Source organism: Silurus meridionalis, chromosome 4 (genome assembly GCF_014805685.1).
Source record: "Silurus meridionalis isolate SWU-2019-XX chromosome 4, ASM1480568v1, whole genome shotgun sequence".
Lineage (NCBI taxonomy): Eukaryota > Metazoa > Chordata > Actinopteri > Siluriformes > Siluridae > Silurus > Silurus meridionalis.
This window is the reverse complement of record NC_060887.1, coordinates 21932270-21955512: the sequence shown is the minus strand read 5'-3', so window position 1 is coordinate 21955512 and position 23243 is coordinate 21932270. Positions and strand designations below refer to the sequence as shown.

The 23243-nt window shown below is 36.9% G+C and overlaps 2 protein-coding genes across 3 annotated transcripts; both read left to right on the top strand.

Annotated features, from left to right (window-relative positions):
* Positions 1–287: 287 nt before the first annotated feature.
* LOC124383899 (STEAP family member 1B-like) lies at positions 288–4842 on the top strand. 2 transcript variants are annotated; one of them, XM_046846270.1, is made up of 7 exons: positions 288–375; positions 469–497; positions 1111–1235; positions 1682–2036; positions 3251–3417; positions 3639–3803; positions 3979–4842. In XM_046846270.1, exons 3-7 carry the CDS (start codon positions 1134–1136, stop codon positions 4225–4227), a joined length of 1038 nt encoding a protein of 345 aa, XP_046702226.1. In that variant the 5' UTR covers positions 288–375; positions 469–497; positions 1111–1133; the 3' UTR covers positions 4228–4842. The 2 variants fall into 2 exon arrangements, with proteins under 2 accessions (XP_046702226.1, XP_046702225.1); XM_046846269.1 differs by having other exon boundaries at positions 302–497.
* A 1658-nt stretch (positions 4843–6500) lies between these two features.
* LOC124383767 (metalloreductase STEAP2-like) lies at positions 6501–12560 on the top strand. Its single transcript, XM_046846062.1, has 5 exons — positions 6501–6642; positions 7275–7812; positions 10205–10732; positions 11209–11373; positions 12050–12560. Exons 2-5 carry the CDS (start codon positions 7315–7317, stop codon positions 12332–12334), a joined length of 1476 nt encoding a protein of 491 aa, XP_046702018.1. The 5' UTR covers positions 6501–6642; positions 7275–7314; the 3' UTR covers positions 12335–12560.
* The last annotated feature ends 10683 nt before the right edge of the window (positions 12561–23243 follow it).

Sequence of the window (23243 nt, the reverse complement as noted above, 5' to 3'; positions counted from 1 at the left end):
GCCTAAAGGACTATGGAAAGGGAAACCAAATGTCTGGTTATAAAAGTGACAAAGTGCTATTTTCACCAGTAGCTATAAGTTTGACTTTCAATTGGCCTTTTATATAATATCTTGCTTAAAAATCTTTTCAATTACAGAAACACACACAATGTACTAAAATAAATAACAATAAATAAACTTCCTGTATACACTGAGCGGAAACGGACCTCCCAAGTACACATGGCAGTTTTGTATAAAGGGAGGCGGGATTTATGACGTATGTTAGCTGTGATTGGAGGACTTTTGGAAAAGGCGGGGCTAATATGAAAGCGTCTCCGTCTCCGGGAAAGGACGTGTCAGACAGAGTCAGATAAAGTATTAGAATAATTTTAGAAGGTTGTTTTTATATTTACATTATCTTTTAGCAATTTGTTGATTAAATGCAGGACAAACACGGTTAACAGCTACACATAAATCTGTTGTGGACAGGTTGAGCAGTCTGAAGTTTATGTGTTAAGGTATGGATCCTTTTTTTCACTGTATGATCCACTGAGTGTATTTTGTTGGCTGCATGAGATCAATCATAACTTTGTCTTGGTTTTAACTTCAGTGTCACGTGTCTGTATTCATGTTAAATACTAAGCATGAGTGTTTTTTTCCCCATATATTAATTGAACATTTAAATCATAAATTATAAACTTCATGAGGTTTACTGTAGTTGTAATACATATTTAAAATAGACAGATAGATCAGATATTCAAGAAAGACACGTGCTTTGTATATAATTATGTTTCACATGTTACCAATAGTAATATAAACCCTGTATAGTGTTAGGAATAGTGGTCCATATTTTGACTGCTTAAATATTAAATCAGGACGAATAACTTGTAGAATGCTTAATAACGATGGTGAATGTTAACCCTCTTAACAACACTTACTGTGAAAATCCTCCCAAGTCCAAGAATTAATGCCTTGCTTATTACAAGGCAGTCACGTGAATGCCAGACATTGTGTTTGTGCCCCCATGCTTGAAGGGTTCATTCTTGGCATGGGAACAAGTTGCAGTAAAGCACTATTTCACTTGTGTCCATTAATGCGTAGTATAACAGTGCATGTTGTGTAATTTTGTAGGGATTCCTGCTGTTTGCCTTACAATGCAGAGATCTTCTAGTGACTTGGGGGAGGTAGCAACGTACCATGATGAAAACTTTCAGCCCTCTGAAGAGGAAACACCACAACTACAGCTCACTCAAAAGGCAGGGCACACTAAAGAACAGAGTGAACGAAATATCTCATTGATATGACATGATTATGTATCCAAAACTTCTCATAAGTAATGAAGTAATACTAGTTTTTATTCTTATATTAATTAGATTGTATGTTACATTATATAAAAAAATGCAGAAATGCTATTTGCATATTCAATTATTTGTAGTGTCTTATTTTGTGTTAAGAACTTACACAAAATAAATACATTTCATGTTTAGATATGTCTAGATTTCTGAATAGCTAACGATCTGTGTTTTCCAAACTCAAATTTGAATGACTTCACTTTTAAGGGTTTTTCATCTTTTTTCACTGAATATTCCCCTAAATAGCATTTATTTGTCACAGCACCGTATTATTACAATTATTACGATTACAGTTCTGTCTAGTTATAATTCAACTTAAGACATTGATTGCAGCTCTTGCTGTCTCTTAGGAACTTGAGGGGGGAGAAATGGAGGCTGAAGAGTTGTCTAGAATGCATTTCGACCCCTTGCTGTCTGCATTTGCACTAGAGGAATTTGAGTTGCCTGCTGACATTCGCTTACGAGAGATGCCCCTTTTCCCCAAGTGGCACCTCCCATTCAAAGTCATGACTGTTTTTTTAGCTGTGTCATTTGTGTACACATTTCTACGGGATGTGCTGCAGCCTTATATGTCTCAGAGTAAAAATGACTTTTACAAGATTCCCATCCTGGTGTTAAATAAAGTTCTACCATGGACATCAATCACTCTGTTGGCACTTGTCTATTTACCTGGAGGACTGGCATCACTACTGCAACTACACAGAGGTGAGCAGACAAGCACCTGCATGAAATATTATTATTGTGTTTCAAACCCGCATACAGTACATATTGCATGCTCACTTCTATAAGTGATAAAGTGTAAAGTTTTAAAAGCAAAGTGCACAAGAGAATCGAGTAAATACAGAAATCACATATAATATCCTTCATTTTGCCATAACCTTTAAAGAACTCAGTTCTACTTGCAAGACAGACCAAACATTTTAAATCAGTTTATTGAGTTTATAGCACATATCGTGATATTAGAGTGTAAATTAGAGATTTCTTAGTCTTCTCAAAGAAAAAGGGCCATCTGTTGCTTCTTGTACATGGCAGCAGGATTGCGAGTTATCCAGGTAAACCCACAATAAGTTGTTGGTATTATATTACATATTATAATATAATATATAATAATAATAATACTACTACTACTACTACTACTAATAATAATAATATAATTATATTATATTATATAATATTAGATATTTTATTATATCATTCTACACTGACACCATCTACAGTGGTCTGTGCATTTTCTGATTTTGTAATCAATTACCATGCAATCAGATGACATGACCTACAATTTTGTTGTGTTCAGGTTAGACAGGGAATGAGTCTGGACTTTGTATTGTCAATGGAAAATATAACCAACTCTCTGATTACCAGATCCAGAGCTGTTTGCATTCTCAACAAAATATTTAACAAAATATTCTTAACAAAATATTGAACAAAATATTCTTAACAAAATATTTAACAAAATATTTAATATATAATATATGTATATATTAAATATAAACTCTAGTGCTCTACTCAAATTAAATATAAGTTACACCACCAATGCAAAACAGCTTTGTTTGAGCAGCTGAAAGAGTGCTTGGTGAAATATCGACATTCAAAAACATCATTCAGTAGTAAATTTCCACATCTAATTATGAAGTTGTTTGGTTGCTCTTTACCCAGTAAAAACACAGTGCTGGGCTTGGAAAAAAAAAAAATCAGCACTGGCACCATCATCATGTTGGTGAACAAGAGTATAATTGAGGCTCTTCAGCTCTTTCTAAAAAGAGTTAATAAAGAGTAAGGCTACTTTGCTTTGGAGAAATATTGTTACGTCTTTCTTGTAGATAATCCTGTTCAACAGGATTATATACACTAGTCAACACTAGTGTAACACTAGTCAAAAGAGTTTTTATGTGCAAAGTAATTTTTCTCTTCTTCATCAGGCACTAAATACAGCTCTTTCCCTGTTTGGCTGGAAAACTGGATGGGTGTGAGGAAACAGTTGGGTCTGCTTTCCTTCTTTCTGGCCTGCCTACATGCCATTTACAGCCTGAGCTACCCAATGAGACGCTCTTACAGGTACAAACTTCTCAACTGGGCCTACCAACAGGTAAGGAAATCATTACGTTTAAATGCTTTTTTGTAAGTAAAGAGAATGGCTATTAGCCACTTAACACATAAGGTGCCTGTTGAAAAGTTGAACTGTAATTGAACTGCTCTGGGATGAACTGGAGTATAAAGTCTGAAAGAAATATCCAACTAGTGGTTTTACACGTTTTACAAGAGGCATGGTTACTGGTCTCTAGCACCCATTTGTAGTTTTTGTGATAGGTACAAGAAAAAAAGGAGAGTTCATGGGTAGAGGATGATGTCTGGAGGATGGAAATCTACATCTCACTGGGAATCCTAGGATTGGGCATTCTGGCTCTGGTGGCCATCTCCTCCTTGCCCTCAGTTACGAATGCACTAAACTGGAGAGAGTTTCAATGTGTCCAGGTAAGTGAAAAAATGGGAATACAGATATGCACTGTTTTTGTCAGTTTCCTCACCATTAATCAGAGGTCTGGATTGCACAGCCATGTTAGACATTATAAAGATTTGTGCTGCACATTGCTTCATTTTTTTTTTATTTGCCACTAAATGTGTGTATATGCTTTCTATGTTTTTGTAGAGAACTCTGGGACATGCAGCCCTGTTTTTGTGTACAGCTCATGCTCTTGTGTATGGCTGGAGAAAGTGGGTGGAGGTGAAGCACTTTGTATGGTACACACCACCATCATTTATACTGGCCTCCTTCCTCCCAGGTGTGGTGTTACTTCTCAGGGCTATATTGGCCATGCCCTGTTTCAACAAGAGACTGGAACGCATTCGATATGGCTGGGAAAGGCCTTGGCGAAAGGGATTATTAGACAAGGACTAATAATCACTCTGGCTTAGAGGCATAGAGTTTTAATTTGTGTTTGTGTGTCATCATGTTTATTTTTTAGTTATGTTTATTTTATTTTTTGTTTGATTTGTTTGCACTGTAATGCATCAGGACATTTAGGTATGAACTAATATCATTTCTGTTTTATTTATTTTCAATAGTTATTGTGTTGCAATTTAAACACTTCGAATATGTATACATGTTATTAAAGCATATCTTTTTACAAGTCAATCATGCAACCAATATAAATTACAGCCAACCAACCAACAGCCAATCTTCTCTGAGCTCAGGACTTTGCTGAACGTTTTGTTGAAAGTTTGTTGAAAATTTGTAACTTTTTACTTTTTCTTCTTTTTACTATAATTTAGGAGACAAATCTTACAGATCTAAAATATCACATGAGATAGAAGCTTTCTATAAATAAGTGCTAGTAAAGAGTTGGTTTTGTATGTTTATTTGGAGTCGGGTATTACTTACAAAGCAAAGTTTTCATGGGCACAATGCCCATTTTACATATATTGACATATACTCAGACCAAATAATCTGCATATGCACTTTAATGAGTGGTAAAATAAACCTTGTACAAATAAAATAAATTAATTCCCCACATATGCAAATGGATTTACTATATATTGTGTATGTGTTTGGTTCAAGGTTCGATCCATTTCAGCAAAGTGTGTAATGGGAGCTGCATTCTCTCTCTGTGTCTTGAAGGACTCCCGGGGTTCCCTGGTTTTCTCCCACCACCCATAGACCCACTCATAGGTGGATTGGTTTCTTGAAGATCGAATGTTTGTGTTTGTTGTCTAATATGTGGACAATGATGCAAGTGCGATTTAGAGTCTTTAATTACAACAGCAGACAATTCCAATAAACAGGACAGGTTTAGGAGAAATACAAATACACTACAGCAGGTCAAAATAAGATCAGAGAAAAAGGTATAACATAACAAGTGTTATAAAACTTGGTAAATTCATGAAACAAGAGCACAACCACTTACTTCCTCTTGTGCTTGTGAATGAATGTCCTTCAAATAGTGTGGGGGTGTGTAATGAAGTCTGTAGTGGCCATAGTTGTAGGTCACCGTAGTTTTTGGGAATTATAATATTGAATTATAATATTTGTATGGAGTGTGCTGCACTCATGTTTAGTAGCCAGCCCCAGTCATGTCACAAAGAAGTAGATGCCTTCAAACATCCCGAACCATCTAGAGATGTACCAGTGCCAATTGGATCCCACTTCGTGTGGAGTTTGGACATTGGACTTCTTTGAGTGTTTAAAGGCTCTGGCATGGAGAAGCTGGTGTTTGATCTATGATGATCTCAAATGTTGAGCTATTTTATCAGTTGCTCAGTAGCTCCTAGTTTTATAATCACAAATGACTGTAAAAGACTGTAGAAAGGACATTACTCATAATCTTACATTCCAGTGCTTATGTTAGTTCTCACTTAGGGATAGATGCACACCATTCACCTTAACTGTTGATTTCTGTAAAGCTGCTTTGAGACAATGTCTGTTGTGACTTGACTTGATTATGATTAGTTTTACTGGTTGTCTATTAAAAATAAATATTTACACAACAGCTTATATAGGTTATATCTGTTTTCCAAGTATATGATGGTAAAAAGGCTTGATAATGTATGCAGATTATACCTGTTCTAATCCCTTGCAAAAATCAGCAAATCTCAAATTTGTACTTATCAAACCAAAGGACATTTTTCCACTGAGCTTAAGCAAGTCTCTTCTGCTGATTTGAAGATTAAGGCTGACTCATGCAGCTGCCTCCGAACAGTGGATGTTGAAATATGTTTTGAACTCATAAAAGCATTGTGTAAATCGGTGGTTTCAGAATCTGGTAAAAAGATTGCTCTTAGTCTTCTTTTACTGGAATGGCCTGTTACATCATAGCATTTGATGATTTTTAACACTAAACTTGGGGATACATTGAAAGTTCTTGAGATTTTTTTTTTTGATTGAATGACTTTCATTTTTTAAAGTAATGTTGATCTGTCTCTTTTTTTACTTATTTTAGTGTTTCTTGCTATTATATTGATTTGTACAGTATGATTTTTGTTAACAATTAATTTTTGTTTAATTCATATTGTTAGCTTTTAACTTTAAGCTTTATACTTAATGTTTTGTTGCTTATGGACTCAACACGGCAAGTGTTTATATATCATGTGTTGATTTATTAGTTACTTGGTTATTTACTTAGTTAGTTGTAGTCGTGTCCTGGTATCTTGTCGTTGATTGGTGGAGGTCCGCTCTCTGAGAAGCCAGACCGTGGCCAATCAGCGCGCAGAGGGCGGGTGGAGCGGCGACAGCGAAGACATCTCCTGGTGTACCACAGTCACGGAGGATCCGTGAGGGATACCGAGAGCGGTACCGGCAGTGTTTCCTCAGATCAAGGTTAGCCGGGATAGTGTTATTCTGACAAAGCCTAAGCGCGCGGTCATAGTGTGATCAATACATTTGTAGAAAAAAAGAAATCTCGGTTAGTTTCGGTGTTGGCGGTGACATTGGCAGGTCTGTGGCAGGTCACTGTTGTGTGCTGCTACAGTAACATTAGCTCCCAAAATCAGCGCCGTGTTTACATCCACACAACGGTCAGACTTCATCTCCCACATTTCTGTCATTTAGAAAAGAAGCACTCAGCTATAAAACATCAGCATGTGGATTTATAACGTACTGCTAACACCATTCTTATGAATATATTTAGACCTGTGCGGACCTGTAGATCTCATCACAATCTAACATAATATGCTACAGTGTAACAGTTACATAACACAATGGAAATTCTTTTTAAACAAATATAATAGATATCTGTGCATTTATTTTACACCAAATCTTATTCTACATTAGGCCTACTTAGACCATGACTATGTTTTTATTCTAGTCTAGTAATTGATATTCTCTTGAGTAATACATGTTTATCTCAAATGTATTTATATTTCAATATATGTGTATCTGGTTATCTCAAAACTATGTAAAAAATAGGATGAAGTATCTGTAGTATGATTTAAATGTATTGTTATTCTCAGAAACCTGGTTTTATCAACATCGAGAGCTCCTCGTCTCAAAATGGACTCCATCTCCTTGATGGGCAGCAGTCCTGCCTGCAAGGTTTCTTTCCTTCCTAACGGATTGAAGAACGGGCCCAGGGACGGCTCCAGTAAGCTCTCGGTGGCTATCATTGGCTCTGGGGATTTTTCCAAGTCCTTAGCTATTCGTCTGCTGTGTAGCGGCTTCCATGTGGTGGTGGGCAGCCGACAGCCCAAGCGGGCAGCTGAGTTTTTTCCTCATGTGGTAGATGTGACCCATCACGAGGATGCAGTGGGCAAAGCCCCCATTATTTTCCTGGCTATTCACAGAGAGCACTACTCTTCCCTCTGGGACATCAAGCACCTGTTAGCTGGCAAAATCTTAGTGGACGTCAGCAACAACAGGAGGTCGAACCAGTATCCAGAATCCAATGCCGAGTACCTTGCCTCCCTCTTCCCAGAGGCCAATGTGGTGAAAGGGTTTAACGTTATCTCGGCATGGGCTATGCAGTCAGGCCCTAAAGATGCTAGTCGACAGGTAGGTCATGCACTTAGTCCATTAATGCCAGCATTTATGATGTAAGGAATAAAACACAACTGGGCCATGATGTTATAGGAAAATAATCAACAACGTGCCAATCAAGATGTCCCATGATGTTATATCCTGCTTATACCAGACAAATGTGCCAAATATTGCAGTATATTATACGCTGTTTATTCATTTATACTTACATTTTAAGTTGTGGGACATTCATGGCGATAGTTTTTCCGTTTTGTGTCTATCATTATACTGTAGGAGACTGCCCTCTAGAGGCAAATCACTGACTATGTTTTAAAATTTGAGCCTGCATTATACCTAATTCATGTTAGTTCATAGTACATTATGTTACTGAGAAATCAGAAAGTGCTTAGTTGTCTATCAAAATCTCCAATGCTTGTAAATCTTTGACACCTTAGACCCCTTCTATCAAATAAGCATTTCTTTACAGGAAAATTTAATAACATACTACAGAGAACAATTATAAAATAGTGAATTACATGAATACCTATATTATCATGCTCAAATTATGTGCACCATTTTCCTTACACAGCACTGTAAATTTGTTGTTGCTATAAAAATGATACAATACAAGCGCTAATATTAATCTGTGTTCTGAATGATTCATTAGCATAATAAATTCGATGGGTTTACCATTGTGCTAAAAGTGCTCCAATTAAAACATCATGCTAGGATCAGATGGAGGTGTATAGTAAGTAGCAGCCATTCTGACAGCAATACAGTCATTTACTGCGCATTTCAGTGTGGTTTTTATATGGAAATGGATGTTTATTAGATGTGTAACTTTGAAAGACAGGAGGTGGAGCTGGAGGTAGCAGAGCTGAAGATGTTGAGGTTTTCGTTGGGAGTGACAAAGATGGACAGGATTAGAAATGAGTTCATTAGAGGGACAGTGCATGTAGGACATTTTGGGGGACAAAGTGAGAGAGGCCCGATTAAGATGGTTTGGACATTTGCAGAGGAGGAACATGGGGTATATCGGTAGGAGAATGCTGATAATGGAGCCACCAGGAAGGAGGAAAATAGGAAGATCAAGGAGGAGGTTTCTGGATGTGGTGATGGAAGACATGCAGGTAGTTGGTTAAAAGAGGCAGATGTAGAGGACATGGATATGGACAGGGTATGAAGATGGATGATCCGCTGTGGTGACTCCAAATAAAAGAAGCCGAAAGAAGAATCTACAATTATTAGATCAGTGGTTCTCAAAGTGTGGGTGCGCCCCTCTAGTGGGGAATAATGACATGACAAGTGGGGTGCAATAAAGACAGGATTTACATTAAAAAAAGTGTTCTTCATTAATCTTCATTTATGATTTTCTCTTTCAAAGATAAAGTTCATGCACTCAAAACAACCACAAATAAACAATTAGGACACTAAAGAAAGTACATTTAAACATCAGTTAGGGTGCAAAACACAAATATTAAATATTGTTATTATTAAATAATATTATTGACTTAGAACATGATATTTCGATTACTTGGACATTTTTAAACTTTCATTACCATTTTTTGGTATAATGGAGGACAGATGAAGCTTGAAAATCACCCCCCTCTAAATTGTGGAATAGCAGAAAAGTTTTTTAGAAGCACTGTATTAGATGATTAGATGATTAATATTATACTGTTCTGCCTAGTAGTCTGTCTAACATTAATAGAAGTAGATCTGATAATTAGGGGTGTAACGGTACACAAAACTCGACAAAATTCACGGTTTGGTTAAATTTCGGTACGGATATGTGTACCGTTACAACCCTACCGTTAATGCATAAAAGATTGATGAAATATGCCAAACATCTTATTGAGCAATTGCAACACTGTTGGGTGAATTATGTAAATTACAAACAGACACACTGACTGTGTGTAAAGACATCAATATTAGGAGCATTAGAAGTTTAAATTCTTCAACTCCTTTTATTTAGAAATTTATCTGCTGCCTTTTCTGTGATCTTGAGCATCATGAGGTGTACGTTGATCTTTTCATCTGAGGAAGAGTAATGAAAGTATGAAAGCATGGATAGCATGTATTCTTTGTGAATAAAGAATAAACTGAGCTCTATTTTGGATTTTGTAGAATAGGGTAGAATAGAATATACTAGATGAAATGAATATACTTCCCATTGTATATTGCAGCATGTTTCCTAAATACTTTACAACCACAGCAATATTGTGATTTGTCATGGTGCAACATCCAAATAAAAGCCTACCAATTTCCTGTTCCCACATCTCCCACCTTCTTTCTTACTGCTTCCTTCCTTCACTGTGAGAAATGTGCTAAATCAGCCATTTTTTAAATGATATAATTGAATGAATAACTTGTGAAATGTAACCAATACATGTCTGATCACTTGTTTATGTTCTATTCGGCACTGCAGGTGTATATCTGCAGTAATTCGGTGGAAGCGAGGCAGCAGGTCATCGAGTTGGCGCGGCAGCTCAGTTTCATTCCTGTTGACATGGGCACGCTCTCCTTGGCAAAGGAAATAGAGAACATGCCGTTGCGGCTGTTTTCAGACTGGAAAGGTCCTGTCCTAACGGCTGTTGCCCTTTCTATCTTCTTCTTTGCCTACTCTTTCATCCGGGACATCATTCATCCATATATGAAGAACAGGCAAAGCTTTTTTTATAAGATCCCTCTGGAGATGGTCAACAGGACACTGCCTGTGGTGGCTATAACCCTGCTGGCGCTGGTGTATTTAGCAGGTCAACTCGCTGCAGCACACCAGCTCTTTTACAACACCAAGTTCAGGCGCTTTCCCTTCTGGTTGCAGGGCTGGTTACAGAGCCGCAAGCAGCTGGGCCTGCTCAGCTTTTACTTTGCCTGCATCCATGTGCTCTACAGCCTCTGCTTACCAATGAGGAGGTCTGAGAGATACCTGCTACTCAATATGGCCTACCAGCAGGTGTGTTACTGTTAATGCATCAAATATTTATTCATTTATTTATGTATGTATGTATTTATTTACTTATTTGTTTATTTTTAAGACACATCATGCTTATTTTCATATATATTTCTGTATATATTTCTCTGTCAATGATCTACTTAGTAATAATTTTATTATTTAATTAAGTGTGTAATTAATTATTTGTGTAATTACACATCAATAAAATGATAACCAGTATAAACTCGCATTACTGCACTGAAATAATAATAATAATAAATAATAAATATTCTTTTATTTCCATCTGGTTTTCTTCATAGTATAACTGTAAGTCTTTAAAATACTACTTTTGTCTAAAATTCATTTAAGAAAATATATATACTTTCCCCACATCTTTAACATAAAGGTGCCAATAATTCTGAACTCTAATGTACATGTTCCAAATAGATTAGACAAAGTGTGAGGTTGTTTTTTTCTTTGCCATTTGTCCTGCTCAGGTGCATGCCAACATAGAAAACTCATGGAACGAGGAGGAAGTGTGGAGAGTAGAGATGTACGTGTCTTTCGGTATCATGAGCCTTGGCTTGCTCTCTCTCTTGGCTGTCACGTCCATTCCCTCAGTGAACAGCACCCTCAACTGGCGAGAGTTCAGCTTTATCCAGGTTTGAGACACTGAGTTTATCATGTATACGTGGTCTCAGTTATGCGAACATTTCTTTTAGTACTGTTGCTTTTTTGACACACATTAGGCACCCTGGTACTTATTATAGGATCAGTGATGAGCAGTTAATGAGCGGTTGAGGGTTAAGGGCCTTGCTCAAGGGCCCAACATTAGCAGCTTTTTGGTGCTGGGATTTGAACTCACTACCTTCCGATCAGACCTCCAACATCTAAAGGTTTTTTTTGTTGTTGTTATTGTTGAATGTTTTTTAGTTAATCTTCCCAGATCCCAGATGTACATTCCTCATAACTACATACACTATATGTTCAAATGTTTGTGGACACCTGACCATAAGTTTTATATGCGCCTTTTAAAGAACCTCGTTCCACATTTAGTCCACATTTACTGTTATATTAACCTCCACTCTTATGGAAAGATGTTCCACTAGATTTTGGATTGTGGTTGTGTTCATTCAGCCACTATTAGGGTGAGGAGTCCTGGGGTGCCGTCAGCATTGCAGTCCAATCGAATGGTTTTTATTAGGGTTGGGGTTCTGAATATAATGTTGCAAAATCATACATCAAAAATTAGGAAATATAATTGGATCACTATGTCTATATATTCTGTTAGCAATGTTGATATGTAAAGACTGAATGTCTCTTGTTTTGTTGTTATAGTCCACGCTTGGCTATATTGCCCTGCTTATTGCCACGCTCCACGCACTGCTGTTCGGCTGGAAGCGAGCATTTGAAGAGGAGTCGTATCGTTTCTACATGCCGCCCACCTTCATAGTAGCCGTTGCTCTGCCTGTCACGGTGATTGTTGGTAAAGCTGTGCTAATGATGCCTTGCGTGGCCTGGAGGCTGAAGAGAATCCGCAGAGGCCGTGATGACAGTCAGCATCATGCTGGTCGTGAGAGACCTGCGGCTCATGTTTCCCCAGAGAGAGTCACCATTATGTAGCTGTATCTGTTCTACTCTAATAGCACAGTAATAACTCTGCCTCATTCCCACTGTGCAGTGCCCAGATGTCTCACGTGTCCCTGCTCTGTCCAATAGAAGCAACTGTTTGTAGAGACACAAGGAGAAAAGGATTGTAATACCATGAAAAAGATGTAATACCATATAGTTGTTTTTTTCCCCCTGCCATCATGTGGCACTAACGTATTAAATGATGTCTTAAATTTTCCTGTGGTCATTTCGGTACATGTCGTGTTTTCATGAGTCACATGATTAGTGCATTAAATGAATTTGGTGCCATGCTAGCAAGGCATGTCCCTGGGTATCAGACTGCATATCACTGTTTATTGCTAAAATGAACACCCCAGCTAAGTCCATTTGCTTTCACCATATACAAATATTTACTGATGGTCTGTTACCATCCTGATGTCTTTGATTCCTCTTCTGTCACAGCAATTTGCCAAAGATTTCTTTAATAAAGAAAGTGAAACATAATTTCCATCCATTTAACATCTACAAAACAAGTAAGTTCCTGTTGTCACTTATATTTCAGCAGCTATAAAAAGTTCCCTCGCATTCTATCGAATATGACTAAAATGCAGCTTGCTACCAAAAAAGGCAAAACACTGCATTCTTTGTCTTTTTTGGGTTGGACCAGCCTTTCATCTGACTGTTACAAAGTGCATAAAGGTTTTAAAAAAAAGCACACGTCAACATTTATTGTGCGAAATAGATCGAGAATTATAGATTGTTAAATAACTACAATTTATGTATAGTTAAACTTACATGACATGGAGTGCCTATAATATAAGTCCCTAATGAATAAGCCGTTACCATAGAAACAATTACTCATTTCATCCTGCGCAATAAATACAAAACTATTTACCTTACGATAAAGCCGTTGTATAATTGTCATATTATAAAAACTCATGAATTATTCAGCACTTTGTGACCAGTCCAATTCCACAGTGCTGAATTACAAAGTATTTTATTCTTACTACAATAAAATGAATCATACGCCAGTCAGTTGCATGTATGTACATGCAGTTGTTGATGTTTTACTGGTCGAGTTGTAAATTGCTTTACTCTATAATGAAACACGCATAATCAAACTGTACTGGCAAAAAGTTTTCGACAGTTGTGCTTTTAAAGACTTTTGTTACTGGAAAATTGTTATACATGGGAAAAATACCAATGCCCAGTGCCCTGCTGTCTGCACATATGATTAACAAAATGAAAACTGCCTCACTAAATCTGTATTGATGTTTTTGCAGCACTATGGTTATCAGATCAGTGTTGTTACTGAACATATGCAGCAGGTGGTGCACTTTCCTTAAATTAAACATGAACACACATTTTTGAACATCCAGGGGCCAGGAGCTGTTTCACAAGTAAACTGAGCTTAGATATAAAATAGACCTGTGACAGTAGATTTATAAGTAGTTAATTAGTCATCATATAAAAACTGTTAATTGATTAATGCATACAATGATTTGCATTTACATTTGCAGCATTTAACAGACGCCCTTATCCAGAGCGACGTGCTTTGAGTCTCTAGCAATGAATGTCAATAATGACATTCTCAAATTATCTACAGCTAACCTAAAGTTGGATGTATAAACATATGTAAATAGAAATATAATTGGAAGTATGAATATACATAGAAATATATGCATGTAAAAATTAAATAAATAAGTCATATAACTACAAACAATTCATATAAAATTAATCTATTCTATCTATCTTCTATTTCAGACTTGTGATTTAAAAGTAAAATATTTAAAATATGTGACATTAAATACTAAAACTCAGCTCAATTCACTGATCAATCAAGTTTTGGCAACTGGACATGTGCTAATTCTACTGTGAAAATGCTTGATTGACAGCCATCTGTCCCAGATTTACATCCTTCTTCCACCACTTGTGTGGAAAAGTGGGGAGAAATACAGCATCATATCCATATCCATATCCATATCCATATCCAAATGTATTGAAATATATATATATATATATATATATATATATATAGAGAGAGAGAGAGAGAGAGAGAGTGAGAGAGAGAGAGAGAGAGAGAGAGAGAGGCATTTTATCATATGCGGTATTTCATATCTATCAGGCAGTATCTATGGTATGGTTTAGGGATTTGCCCCAGTGGCCACATTTGTTCAAAGGAATTGAGTTCTTTAAGCATATTTAACAGACATCCAATAGCTTATATGGTGTATGTCCTGGTTCAGGCAATGTATTTTCCATGCACTTGAATGCAAATATTCAATTTAATGGATGTTGCAATTACAGAGAACCAGATGGGTTCCAAAGCCATTACTGTAGTTATACTGATATAAAGCTTCTCTTCATTTTATGATGAAATTAAGTTCTCGATCATAAACTTTCTCTGAAACCAGTGCAGAGGTGCCTGGTGAATGCTAGCCTTCAGGACTATCAAAGAGATGTTATGCACAAATTGAACTGCTCGCCTCTGCATGGGTCTACGCTTCCTCTAGCATTAAGCAGTTAATTGCTCTACATATCACAGTGACTCGGGGCCAAAGAGCTCGTCACAGGGCAGAGAAGGGAGCAGTTACCATGGCTACAAATATGCTTCTTGTCACTGCTGAGACACGAAGAGACATTAGTCTTAATTAATGCTAATGATCAACAAACAAGGAGAAATGATCTGCCTGTTATCCTCTGCCACAGGTTTCCACATTAGGGAATAATGACAGGGTAATAAAACTCATGCCATCTCATCACTGGGTTCATTTGTCAAAGGAGATGCACTAAGGCAGACATATAAAATTAAGCAGAGTTAATGAAACAGAGGCCAACGGGTGGTGAACATATGCTCATAAACAACACTTTGCTGTATGAGACATGTAGCAGCTCTTTCTAAAATACATTAGATATTCACTATGTACTGATTATAAAAACATTTGCTTTTTCTGTACAAAATCTCTTCAGTTTAAAAACTGCTTCATTTTCTTTATCACTCATAGAGTTGTTTCTTTGTAACTGTGACCCTGGTGTAGAAAAATTCCCCAAATGTTCCCTCAGAGATCCAGAAGAAGTGGATTTAAAGAAGTATATTGCTCTAAGCTACAGTTTATTATTTTTCACTTTTCTTTGATTCAATAACTCAAAACTCATAATGTACAAACTCTGTTCAAAACCTCTTCCAACTCTCTTGACCATGTAAAGGTGCTATACTTTTGGCTTTGATAAAAATGTCATCATCTAGTATCCATCTAGTGAAGCAAACAGTATACATGGTTTCTTCAGGTACTCTTCAAATAGACAGATTTTTTTTACATGTTCACAACATGAACAGTACTGGGCTGCGGGTTTGTCTGCTCACCCCACTGGAAGGGAAAGAGTGCTTTCATTCTGATGGGGTTAGCAGTAGGCAGTAGACGATTGCAAAAGAATGAAGTGCAGAACTTTAGCATGTAGATAATGCTTCTCATTCTCTAAGCTAAAGCAGATCTTTGTAAACAGTGTATACATACAGTTTAGAAATCCTGTTGCTAAAGAACTCTGATAATGCTTATAATAAAATTGGTTCTTCCTCTTAGATGGATGGATGGATGGATGGATGGATGGATGGATGGATGGATGGATGGTTGAATGGATGGATGGATGGATGGATGGAGAAATTGATTTGTTGCAGCCAAATGTTTTGTGTGTTGCAATAGAGAGCAAAATTGACATGGACAAAGACAATGCACATAACTAAAAACACATGAAAAACAGTACCCATATTAGTTAAATTAAGTAGGGATAAAACAAAAGATAAGTAGTAAAAAAAAAGTAATAAACTGGTGGTGGTGCATGTAATGATCATAAGGTGGCAAAACGAGAATACTTGAAATAAATTATAAAGATAGAACAGTGCTAGAAAATGTGAGAAAAATAAACCAGGATCCAGGCATTGTGTCTCAATATGCGTGATGCCTAAACATCCATTTGAATTATGCTAATTAAATGCTCAAACAGATTTTGCCTGAATTTATGCGGAGGTGCTTTTCATGCTTGTACAACTGTGGGTAGAAGGATGTTCTTCTTGAAATGTTCTCCTCTGTTTTTCCCTCTCCTTTTTAACAATGCTCATTCATTAAAAAGGAGATATCTGTTATTTAATAATATTTGTTTTTAAATGAATAAATGAATAAAATGCACACTGGATAAAAAAAAAAAAAAAAAAACTTCCTTCATCATAATAAGTAGTGTGATGTTTTGTTCAATTATTGTTAAAATCGGCAGAACCGGGTACCTGAAGATGTAAGATCGGCCATGCTGAGAATGCATGCATGCACAGATTTCAAACTTTTCTCATTCTAAATCATTGAGATGCACACTGCTCACTGTCTGCTGATGCTAGCTAATTCACTTCTTGTACTCATAGTTCATTTAACAACCAGAAAATAAAACTCTCTCTCTCTCTCTCTCTCTCTCTCTCTCTCTCTCTCTCTCTCTCTCTCTCTCTCTCTCTCTCAAGCTCTTTCCCTCACTCTCCCTTGTTGAAGCGTGGGCGATGCAGCACCATTCTTGATTGTTCTCCATCTCTTCCACTTGCTCTGCTATAATAACATTTTCACCACCAGCCTACACATAAGGAGTGGGATAGTCCCTGTCACCTCTTCTGGTGGAAAGCTAAATCCTCAGAGAAACTGTTTTCTTTGTCTGTCTACACATTTTTATTTTCATAGCACAGATTTGTAAGGCATTACCCACTCTTCTCACATTAGAAAATTTAGTTAGACTTCTTCTGATCTTTAGCACCATGACCTGGTGAGTTTTTTACTGCATTTTTGTGTACATTTTTTATAGATACAGTACTTGCAATAGATTTACAGCACCATAATAATCCAGCTGTGGTCATCATACATTAGCTTTGGGTTCTTTTCTTGATTTTAAGGGATTTTAAAGAAGTCCTTTCTTTACTCAGATAGAATAAATAAATAAACTCCACCAAAAATATTTTTTTAGCAGTAAACATTTGTTTTGTGCCAAGTCTCAAATCAGCACCAAAATCCACCATGACGCAGACAGTTAACCCTCTCGATTCGACAAACACGGCAGAGCGTTTTGTGGCATATTTTTTCCTTATAACGGCGAAACAAACCTAAATTACTTTGTCTTTTATGATCGAACAGATAAAAGGAATACATCATCAGAATCTGTAAAGGGTCTACTTTGATTTGTATACACTCATAATAACAACAAAACGCTGTGCTTTTATAAAATAAAGCAAACGTACAGCGGCGCTCTCTGCTGTCTCTGTCATCTCTCTTTACAGACACATAAATAAAACAGCCTGAATCTCAGTAAATATTTGCCTCACAGACATAATAAATATGTGTATAGAAAGCTCGAAATGTCTACTTTTAAATAAATAAATTTAATTTCATATTGAATACAAATATTCCCTGATTATGTAATCCATATTAAAGTTATAAGAAGTACAGTTTCTTCGGTATCACCTCATTAACGTCCGTGTGGAAACATAGCAAAGGTTTCGTTTGGTGTCCTGATGATTTACTTCATTTATACCACCATAATTAATTTAAAACGTTTACAAGAATATTTTGTCTTCATGCTCGATGTTGAGTTTGGTTTCACAAATAATAAGCATACATTTGTGTAAAACATCTATATTTGTCCATTCTCATGTTGATTAGAGTATAAAACTGAACTTCTGTTCAGTTTGTCCTGTTCTCAAAGCATTTATGTGGTCATTTTGCTTTGTCCTAGAAGTTCCATTTTAATTCCACAAGCCATCAGAAAGCCAGCATCTAAATCCTAAAGTATTGCCAATACAAACAATCAGAGCATGTCAGGCCCTCAGGCTACAGTCAGAGGAAGGAGAAGAGGTTGGATGCATGGCAGAGAGAGAGAGAGAGAGAGAGAGAGAGAGAGAGAGAGAGAGAGAGAGAAATCGTCTAAGCAGGCCACTGCAGAAAATAAATAAATAATAAGAAATAGGTAGAGAAACTTTTCATGATTGACCTGCTTCAGAATGAAAATGGCTTATTCACTAAAGTTTTGGAGCTTTTTAGTGGACTGTAAGTGAGGGAAGGGGAGTAGAGGGGAAGGAGGGAGACCGGAGGGGAGAATTGCATTTTCCAGTGACACAACAGAAGTAGGAGGATGCAGCTGCAGTGCAGCCTGTTAATCGCTAAGTAAGTCTGTGTGGTCAGCCAGTTCCTCTAATTAAAATTTGATCAAGATTATCATGCCCTTTGTGGAAAGTCTAAGAAATGCATTCTTATTCATTTCCTCCTTGCCGACTTCCTGCCAAGCTTATGTCCTCTTTTAAAATGAGACTTTATTGCAGAAATTACCATGCTGCTATGGTGCTAATGCGATGCTCTGCGTTATCCATATAGTCAGTGCAATACATATTGGTCTCAACTGTCTCACAACTATTGGCACCCCTGCATTTATCAGTATCATTTAGCAGCATTTGTCTTTGCTCTCTGTTCAATTTAATAGGTAGAGAGACACTGAGTGGAGGCAGCATCCATGGCTGGTTTGTTTTCAGGAAAAATACAATGTGTGTTTAATTTATTACAGAATAAGAGGTTGAGGGTGGAGAAATGCTTGCATGTGTTGTATTGGAACCTGTGGTAAAATGCTCTATCAGGGCGCATACGGTTGTTGCAGTTCATTTGTCAAACTGAAGCCTGGGAGGATAATGCATGAAAGATGTGTGGAAGACAATAAAACCAGCTGCTTTTGAATTTGTCTAAAGAATTATTAATTTCACCCAAAATGATGCACAGATAATGTGCAAGCAAAAAGATGATCTCATGACTGTGATGTATTTTCCAAACTTTTAGATTGAGAGAGAGAGAGAGAGAGAGAGAGAGAGAGAGAGAGAGAGAGAGAGAGAGTAAATAATACGTAGTATACAGTGCACAATGTTCAATAATATTATATAAATGCAATAATTTGCATTTGGAATTTTGATTTGTTACCTATATTAGCAATGAATCAGTATGAGAATGCTGAGGATGGAGCTGCCAGAAAGGAGGAAAAGAGGAAGACCAAAGAGGAGGTTTCTGGATGTGGTGAGGGAAGACATATAGTTGGTTTGAAGAGACAGATGTAGAGAGCAGAGTAGTATGGAGACTGATGATCTGCTGCAACGACCTCTAAAGGGAGCAGCCGATAAAAGAAGAAGAAGCAGAAGACCTATATTAGCAATTATTAGCAATAAAAAAATAATCTGTAAAATGTTTTGCCTTATTTCACCACAGTACTATTCAAATACAAATAGTAAAATCAACAGACACAAAAGGTTGAGATTTATATTGCCAAAATTATAATTTTACTATTTTATTCATATCCAGCTTGCTTTTGGAGTTTTTCTTCTAAGTTCCATCTATAATAGGAATTTCAGCATTGGCAGTAGTCGGTGCATGGATTATTTGTGGAGTGTGCATTTGTGCACTGCAGAAGGAAGTGAATCATACACGCAATGCGATCATTTTTCATGGGAAAAATAAAATGCACACTTACTCTTCCTGATGAAGTGTCCTCAGTTAGAGCAGACTGTAATTCAGAGTGTTCACTCCACACCCAGATTTGTAACTCTGTTTCTTCATTTTCTGCAAAGCAATAAAAAGAAGTAACTGCTGAGAAGTACAGAGAGTCAAGTTTCTTCATATTCATAAATGCAAGGAACAAAGTTTACTAAGCTAATGAGGCAAGATCTAATTAATTGTGTACAGTGATTATATTTAGTCATTAAATCTTGCTTTAGCTCAAGTGTGTACAAAAAATTAAAATTGTATTAATATTTTGACAGTAAATGAAATGTTTTACCTGATAATTCTCAATGAGTATTAAATGTAATATCTGAAAGATGGAGTATGGCATTTTCTGTCCCCAGTAGCTCCTTTATCAAAAGAGGGCAATGGAGTAGAGGACACTGCCTCCAGTAGCATGAAGCACATTCATTTCACTTACTGTAACTTACTATGTGTGACGTTCATCTTGTTTACTATTACCTCCAACATGACACATTCATTTCATTTACTGTTATGTACCATGTGCCACATTCGTCTTGCTTACTGCTACCTACTACATATCAGTGTAGGGTAGAGTAGTGGCTAAATTATTTCTGTAATGTTAAATATATAAATACATCTCATAAGAATAATTCTGATATACAGGACACCAGTCCAGCAGACAGAAATGATTTAAAACATTTAGTGATGATGGTTGCATCTCCAAAAAAAGAAAAAAGAATAGTACAATCATTTACCTGTTATTTGAAGCTTTTACACAATTATTATTTATTGTTGTCATTTAGGTTTAATACTTATCTTGTTTACTTTCACTGCTTTTACTGTTACTCCCCTTTGTTTAAGAGTCTTCTCTGTCATCTATTAAATTTAACATTCATCTCATTTACTGTTACACTATATGTCACTTTCTTTTTTCCCCACCTGTGCTGCTGTTAAAATCAGCTCTGATCAGGTAGGATCAGGATCACTTCTGCATTTTCAGCTAGAATGACTGCTTCAGAGCATTATAGAGGTCAGCTCTAGCTAACTATTTCTACCACTGGCTGAGTAAACCACATGCTCTTACTCAGTATTGATCCACACCAACGCTGAATTCCACCTGCTGCCCTGTGGACGACTGCTGAGCTAATAACGAGTATCCCAGGAAGGAGTATTAAAGGCCCAAGTGACTGAGAGTCATTTTCAGACAAAAGGCAACTAGGCCTAGTCTATCTATGTATCTGATTTATGTCCTGGGCCATTTTCATTCAGCTGCAATAAATATTCATAGCCAGAAAAAAAAAAGCAAGTGTCCTTGCTGCAATAAAAGCTCTGACAGACATATACATGTGTGTGTTAAAACTGCAGCAAGGTCTGTGGATTTATGAATCTTTGGTTAGGCCATTTTTAGCCTGACTAAAGTAAAATTCAGTGCTTACTAGAGTGACAGAGATTTAAAATCTCTTTATTAAAGTTTGGGCCAACAGTGAAGGTCACAATATTGATACAATGAGCTATACAGTATGCTTCAGGGTTTGTCTGAAATTTCTTGTCCTCCTAGACCGAGTGGCTTCCGACTTTAGTTGGGACTTACACAATAAATGTAAAATAGTCTCTTCAAAAGAAGCCAAGACACTAGGATGAGTAGAGCAAAGGTAGAGTTTATTGCGGCAAACCACAATCAACCCGAGAGCATCCGCATGTCATGACATCGATGGTCTGACCACATCTGGCATTTCCTCCTGTTTTTATACATTTTGACCCTTAACATTGATAACTCCCCAAACCTAGGTCTCAGTTACCATCAGTTATTACCATTATTGGAAATCTTCAGATGTTAAACCTTCCCCCAAGTATTTTTTAACTATCATTAACATTCAAATATTCCAACATTCAAAAGGTCAATTCTGATTACCATTATCTTCAAGATTGTTCGAGAGGGTTGGACCACAAAAAGTGGGAAGTATACCACTGTTTCACTTCATTATTTTACTTCGCTTGGTTGCCCGTGCAATTTAATCACGCGTGAGTACGTTGCATTTTCCTTATTTCATAGATTATTCTATATTATTATTTTGTTAGCAATTTTATTACTTTGCATAAGCTCATTAGTATTTTTTAAATATATTCTTAACTTTATTACTTTAATGGTTTTAGTAGGCTGCTTAGTCTTTCCACAAATGTGGAAGATTTCACTGAAGAGGCATCATTCCCTTTTTTTGGCCTGCACTTGGGGCGAGCTTCACGGAAGACATGTTCTCCATCCCCTTTTACGGCAATATCAATAAACTTCCCCATTCCTGACACCTACTGTGTCTGCATGTGTTATTTTGCTTATGAGAGGTGGGGCTCTTATCACATGTTATTGAGTGTCATATGAACTATGGGACTTTACTATGGGTTCTGTTTATTCGAACACGAGTAAAATAATATTTAATCCTACAGGTTGAATAGGCAAACAGGCCTCAGACATAAAATAGTTTCTTTGATTTATGGACACTTCTCTTTTACATGCACAATTGAGTGAGATTCGGTAATGCTTTTATTCAATTTTTTTATTTTTAACTATTTACCCTATTAAAATAGCATGTCTAACAGGAGTGCTTTAACCATGTTCCCTCCACATCATAACTCAATTTATGTACTGTTTTGTTTCAGGTTGGATGGGGAGCGTTTTTCAGATCTTTCCAGAGATGTTCAACTGGGTTCATGTCTGTGCCCTGCCTGGGCCATTCAAGGACATTCACAGAATTCCTCGTTTGTTATCTTGGCTGTGTGCTTAGGGTCATTGTCCTGTTGATGTTATCAAGATGTCTCTGTACATTGCTGCATTCATCTTTCCCTCGATCCTGACTAGTCTCCCAGTTTCCAGCTATTTTTATTATATATATATATATATATATATATATATATATATATATATATATATATATATATATATATATATTAACCTTTAAATTAAAGGATAAATTGGGGAGGGTTGCGTTAGGAAGGACATCCAGCGTAAAACATGTGCTAAATCAAAACGTGCAGAGGATCCACTGTGGCGACCCCTAACGGGAGAAGCCGAAAGAAAGAAAGAAACAGTACATAAATATATAAAGAAACAGTACAGTACATTTCCCTTTGAATTCAAAGGGAATTGTACATGTACTGTTTCTTTCTTTCGGCTTCTCCTGTTAGGGGTTGCCACAGCGGATCCTCTGCACGTTTTGATTTGGCACATGTTTCACGCTGGATGCCCTTCCTAATGCATCCAGCGGCTTGGGACCAGCACTGAGAGTGGCTGGGGATGGATTCCTGACCGGGGATCAAACCCGGGTCGCAGCGGTGAGAGCGCTGCATCTTAACCACTAGACCACCAGGGGACCTGTACATGTACTGTACTGTAAACTCAACAA